General features: G+C 38.0%; 1 protein-coding gene across 1 annotated transcript; it reads left to right on the top strand.

The window, feature by feature from the left end:
* LOC109821288 (probable tocopherol cyclase, chloroplastic) lies at positions 388-6,242 on the top strand. Its single transcript, XM_020387474.1, has 9 exons — positions 388-602; positions 1,199-1,443; positions 1,595-1,674; positions 2,242-2,318; positions 3,018-3,187; positions 3,703-3,800; positions 4,068-4,175; positions 5,080-5,196; positions 6,074-6,242. The coding sequence occupies exons 1-9, from the start codon at positions 388-390 to the stop codon at positions 6,206-6,208; spliced, it is 1,245 nt and encodes a 414-aa protein (XP_020243063.1). The 3' UTR covers positions 6,209-6,242.

Below are 6,492 nucleotides of genomic sequence, written 5' to 3'. Positions count from 1 at the left end.
TGGACAACAACTTTCCAAGTGTTTGGTTCCCTGTTTTTAAGGGAAAGTTTCTCTTGAAAGCCTGTCAAAAGTGTCAAAAATGTTACTTTTTGACAGGCTTTCAGCCAAAATCTTCTTTTTTAGAGGTGATTTGGGCTGAAAGCCTGCCAAAAAGTGACACTTTGACAGGCTTTCAAGAGAAAAAAATTCTAACCAAACAGCCCCAAATACACAATTTTACCAACAACAACCAAACATCCCCCCGTAGTGTTGCGCATAGAAAACATCCCCGGAGAAAACAAACAATCCCCACGTTGCGCTCCAACCTCAGCCACCCGTTAATAAAAATAAAATAAATGTCCGATTCCATTTCCGATGCCCTAACTCCACTCAATCTCACTCTCCCTCATGGATTTCCGCCGCCGCCGCGCCGCCGCCGCCTCATCCCTATCCCTTCTCCGCCTCCCGGCCGATCCTATCCGTTACAAGCTAGGGTTTCGCCGCCGTCGAGGGTATCGCAGCGGGTTTCGGCTGTCGCGGCGGAGAAGCGGCGGCTCCGGCTACTGTGAAGCTGTGTATAAGCCTACTCCTACTGATAGAGCGCTCAGAACTCCTCACAGCGGGTAATTCTGAGAAGCACGCGAAGCGTTTGATTGATTTTCGGTTGGATTTCACAAACATTATCATGGATTTTGACTGATCTTCGCATAAAACTACCATAACCTTTTAGTTCTTCCGTGGATTGTTAATTTATGAGAAGGGAAAAATTGCACTTAACCCCCTTTTAGTAATTGATACTGACGGTATGATGAAAGGTTGTCTGTTATTTTACTCAATTTTCTTAGGACAAAGTACCGTGAACTTTCAAACTATAGAAAAATATCATGGACTAATGGAAATTGTTGTTTACCATTAACAGCTAGGATACAAAGTCTAAACTACCCTTGAAATTGGAGACTAGGATGCGCTAATAGAGAAGACATACTAAATGTATAGTGATAAAATTTACCAAAATTATCATGTGCGTTGCAATTTATCCTAACTGCCGTCAGACATTGTAGTTTTGTGAAAAGGGCCCCAAAGTTCATGCCTTCGAGGTGGTGTTGTGAAATTTACCTTTGATTTTATTATGTATTAAGTCAACAATGCATATTCGACGGATGATATTTGATTTTTTTATTTTATTAATTTTCAAATTGCTGAATGTTATATCTGTAAGGTACCACTTTGACGGGACAGCAAGATTGTTCTTTGAGGGTTGGTACTTCAAGGTTTCAATCCCTGAAAGTAGACAAACCTTCTGTTTCATGTACTCGGTGGAGAATCCTGCATTTCCCAATGGAATGAGTACGCTGGATAGGGCAATCCATGGACCTCGATTTACTGGAGTTGGGGCTCAGATTCTTGGTGCTGATGATAAATATATCTGTCAATATGTTCCAGAGTCTAAAAACTTTTGGGGAAGTAAGTTTTATTATCCAAACATACATGCTAGTATACACATCTATTTACATGTGTGTTCTTGTAGTGTTTTTGTGTGCGTGTGTGCATACACATTGCAGAAATGTGTTGTAACAATTTTATGACCTTCAGCTAATTATTTTATATTGCATAGGTAGGCATGAATTGATGCTAGGGAACACCTTCATACCGGGGAAAGATGCATCACCACCTGACAAGGAGGTCCCACCGCAGGTAAATTTATTTCTTTGATTTTCTTTTTTATTCAAATTATCTTTTCCTAAATGCACATCAACTTTGTGATGACAATTTGGTTCAAGTTGTACTTGATCAAACAATCAGCCTGTTAAATTTGCTTGTAACATGATCTGTTAGTTCAAAGGTACGTATTACCTGCTACATTTAAAATGGTTGAACAAGTTTTCTTACAGCTGTCACTTCCTTGAGTGCACAACTTATTTATTGACAAGCTTGAGGGAGAAGTAAATAATACTTTTAACACATTTGCGCCAACATCTGTGTGTAATGCAAACATAAAAGCTAAAGTAATTACTGTAAACTTAATCACTTCCTATGTGAAGTACGACCTAAAGGTAAATGTTTAATGTACTTTTCCAGAAATGTGCATTAGAAGTTAAGTGGCAAGTTTATTACGAGATAATACTAAAGCAATTAACCGAGGAAGCACAAGGTAAACTTAAGCTCTCTATGTTCAAATTGTGTGTGCATGCATGTGTGCATGATAGATTCCACTTTTCTTTGGTGATGCCACCTTAAGCATTTTTAATTTATCGTATGTAGGAATTTAGGAAACGTGTTTTGGAAGGTTTCCAGGTCACCCCTATTTGGCATCAAGGTTCTATACGGGATGATGGAAGGTATGGCTTAGTATTGCTAGTTGAAGATATTCATTTGTATTTAATTTGCGATTGTGGATGCAACTTGTTTGCTTTTGAAGTAATATGGTTATTTAGATTTGTAGGGACTCATCCTTTTCTTTCTGGATATCTTCAATGCATATTAGTTATTTTCTGACTCTACCTTATAATTTAATATGATGCAATTTATTGAAGCTTCTAAACATTTGAAACTTTGTGGAATATGATTGTAGACCCACTGATTTTGCTCATCACTTTTTTCCTAATCGTTATCAAATTTTTATTGAAAGAAGAGAAAAGGGAAAAGGAGGAAATTGCAGAGCCTTGTGTTTAAATTCATTCTTTTTCTTCTTTGAATGGGCAATAAGTACTCTGGTCTGAATAGCTTTTCTGAATATTGCTGAACTTTTATCCCTATAAATAGATGTGCTTCTTTGCTGACATAAACAAAATATTTCACTGAGCTTTTCGAAACTGCATAAGAACGAGAAAGGCTTTCCTATCTTCAAAACTAGTTTCACATATGTTGATCTGGCTGCATTCCTTTAAATGTTCATTTCCAATTATGCTCCATGTTATCTGCATTGTTTTATTATTCAAAGTAAGATTAATTCATATTGGCATATGACTCATGAGCATGTCAATGACTTCCATCAAAGTTCCATGTATTTGACTTATACTGGTATCACTGAATGATAGGTCAAAGCATCTGCAGACTGTACAGAGTGCACAGTGGGAATATAGCACATGTCCAGTATATGGCTGGGGAGATGTGAACTCTAAGCAAAAGTCAACTGCAGGCTGGCTTGCAGCTTTTCCAGTTTTCGAACCTCATTGGCAAATATGCATGGCATATGGCTTGTCAACAGGTATAACGAAGTCTTTGTCCAGTAGAAACAGTTGTCGATGATCATTCTGGATGGAAAGGGTGGGGTCAAGGTGCGTGTCTAGGGAAGAGGCTTGAGCCAGATGGAGTGGATTTTAGATGAAATATGAAGCAGCTATGAGCTGTATAGAGAACTGCAGGGATCAAAACTACATGATTGAATTCTCTAAATCTCTGTAGCTAGGTTGCTAATTTGTGTCCTGTGCACGGCACACACATGTACACATTGTCGTTATAATATTTGTATTCATGGGTTATATTTCACAGCTTGTTAAACTTTGTATATGTTGTTCTCTATCCTCCTTGGAAGTAAAATGAACAGGTCTACTTCCTGCAATTGCTGCATCTATGAATGTGAGAAGATGAATAAAAATTTCTACAAATTTAGCAGTGGGGTTGTCATTTTAGTTTTCATAACCATATGATATTTCAGCTACATTATGTGATTCTTATCATTTCTTAGATGTGCTTTATGGGACAGTGAATGTGTTAATACAGGTTGGATAGAGTACGATGGGCAACTCTTTGAATTTGAAAATGCTCCATCTTATTCGGAAAAGAACTGGGGTGGAGGTTTTCCAAGAAAATGGTTTTGGGTAAGATTTTCTTTTTCTTTTCTTGTGATATGTCAATCTATATAATATGTAACTCTAATCTCTGATTTACTTTTTTAGCGCACCAGTTAGGACTTTATCTGAACTTTAGGTTGCCTGACTGTTATATCTGCTTAGAATTATTTTGCTAGTTATGACTTATATGCTATTTAAACAAGTCCCCCATGTCAACTCTCACCATGACCATATTTGCAATATTTATATTGCAATCCTTACAGTATCTCTGTGAATTTGTTTTCCTCATTGCAGGTTCACTGTAATGTTTTTGACGGTGTATCAGGGGAAGTTTCTCTAACTGCAGCGGGAGGCTTGAGGAAGCTACCTGGTTTGAATGAGAACTTTGAAAGTCCTGCTTTGGTATATATTCTGCTGACTCTAATTTTTTTCATGCATCCACACTAATGGATTATTTTTTTGGAACTGAAGAGAACTAAGGATTTAATTATGGAAACACAACATGGTCCAATGCTGATCCAGTTTCTATCTTTCAGATCCTACCTTCTAGCTTTCGTTATAGCATTTAGGATCAGTTCGAGTTGATTCTTGGGTAAACATTGTGGTCTTTAATATCTTGGTTTTATCATCATTGTTATGTGGTCTAATCCAGTTTCCTTTGACCTATTTTTGCTGTAATTCAATCTGGTCAAACCTGATTGTTTCAAAGCTAGGCCTGATTCATAGGATTTTTTTTAGCTGAAGGCTAGAGAAAGGAACATGATTTGAGAATTTGGCAGATCTCAGGAACAAGGGCTGATGGGAAACATTCATGATATACATAATATTTAAATCAACTACACGAAAATTCCTTTCTTCGCTAACCTTCTTCTTTTCATGGATGCCAGCAATCATCATGCTACACTTTTAACGAGTTATTATCAGTATAAAATCACATTAGCATATGAATAGGGACCGGACATCTAGGTTACTTTTCTGGAAATTCTTCAACCGCATGTTTGCCTTCAACTATACACTTGTCTCTGTACTAGACTAGAAAAAGTGTTAGCTGTTTCTACAACTTTTGCAGTTAGTAACGTCGCACAAATCTCTTGTGAGTATTCTCGCCTATTCACTTTGAACAATTTGTTTTCAATTTGTAATACATATTTTTCAGAGCGTTTAGGTTTGTCATTTTGTGTCATGTTATAGTATTGTATTGACTTTACTTATGTGCGGTTCTTTTGAATTTACATTATCTTGGGTATTTCATGTTATGGCACTTTGGAGCAATGGTTATATTTTCAACTCCATTTATTTGATCCAGATTGGAGTCCATTATGAGGGATCTTTCTATGAGTTTGTGCCCTGGACTGGTACTGTGAGCTGGGAAATTTCTCCTTGGGGCTTTTGGCATATGTCTGGAGAAAATGACAAGTACTTGGTAAATTTTCTATCATTTTTCTGCTTCAATGTTGTTTACATGCTTTGGCTTATTTGGTGCATGAATGCATGGTTTGCAAGATGGAAACCTGAGTTTAAACGTGTGCCTCTTTTGCCTGAAATCTTGCATCACCTCAGTGGTCTGTCAAGTTGACATCAGGTTATCTCATACAAATTTGCAATTTCCCTTATAAAAACCTGTACCATTTAATTTCTTTTTGCACATTACACCCCATCCATCCATCCATCCTCACATAAAGCTAAGCATTAGAATTCTGGACAACTTACACTTGCAATTCCCCTTATATACAATTTAATTCCTTTTTGTATATTACACTCCATCCATCCTCACGTAAAGCTAATCGTTAGGATTCTGCACAATTTACGCATGCACAAAGATGAACAAACTGTTTATACTTAGCACATTGATTTTTTTCCCATCATCTGCTTGATGTTGCTTGGCTTAAATATGCCTTTTTGCATGTTTCTTTAAAAAATTTAGGTACCATTTTCTGCACGTGTAATTAAGTTTCTATGGTGCCAGCTCTTTGAAACACTGTTTTGGATGAAGAGAAAGGGCTAATAATTTCTGTCGTCGCAGATAAGCTACCATATCCGAACAATTTAGAATTTGTAGGAGAAAAGTTGCTGCTAGAACCTGTATATTTATTATTTATTCTAAGGTATAGGTGCTATCCTTGTCCCTTATTCCTAGTTTTGAAAGGAAGGTTGAGTGTCTATATTTGGAGCTCGTTGGTTCTGGGTAAGCTAAATCGCTAAGTAAATGGAGAAGCCTGCAATTTTGAATTTGATGAAATTCTTTGGAACCACATTGTGAACTTTGTAAGTCATCATTAGACTGCCATCTTTGCATGCAGGTGGAATTAGAGGCTACAACAACAGAGCCTGGTACACCCCTGAGAGCTCCTACAGTAGAAGGGGGACTAGTTACGGCTTGCAAAGATACTTGCTATGGTGATCTTAAATTGGGCAAATTGGGAGAAGACTTATGATGGCAGTAAGGAAAGGTGCATTCCTGCTTCCATACTTGAAAAACAACCCATCTTATTATTTGTAGAGGGATTGCTGTCGGTTTGGCTACACTTAATAATGTATGGGTTACTTGCACATGAACCCCTGCATAGTTCTGAGCTTATTTCCCCCCTCTAGCTTCATGGTTGCACATAGCAGCCCCCCCCCCCCCCCCACCCAAATTTTCCATAGCTTATTTCCCCCCTCTAGCTTATCGGTTGCGCATAGCAGCCCCCCCCCCACCCCCCCACCCCCCCCCCCCCCT

This window comes from Asparagus officinalis, chromosome 8 (assembly GCF_001876935.1).
Source record: "Asparagus officinalis chromosome 8, Aspof.V1, whole genome shotgun sequence".
Classification (NCBI taxonomy): Eukaryota; Viridiplantae; Streptophyta; class Magnoliopsida; order Asparagales; family Asparagaceae; genus Asparagus; species Asparagus officinalis.
Note: the sequence above shows the minus strand (reverse complement) of the source record. Positions and strands in the feature narration are given on the sequence as shown.

Coding starts and splice junctions, on each gene's coding strand:
- LOC109821288 (XM_020387474.1), top strand. CDS start 388: ATGGATTTCCGCCGCCGCCGCGCCGCCGCCGCCTCATCCCTATCCCTT. Junction 3,801..4,067: donor TTCCAAGAAAATGGTTTTGG/GTAAGATTTTCT, acceptor TCCTCATTGCAG/GTTCACTGTAATGTTTTTGA. Junction 4,176..5,079: donor ACTTTGAAAGTCCTGCTTTG/GTATATATTCTG, acceptor TATTTGATCCAG/ATTGGAGTCCATTATGAGGG.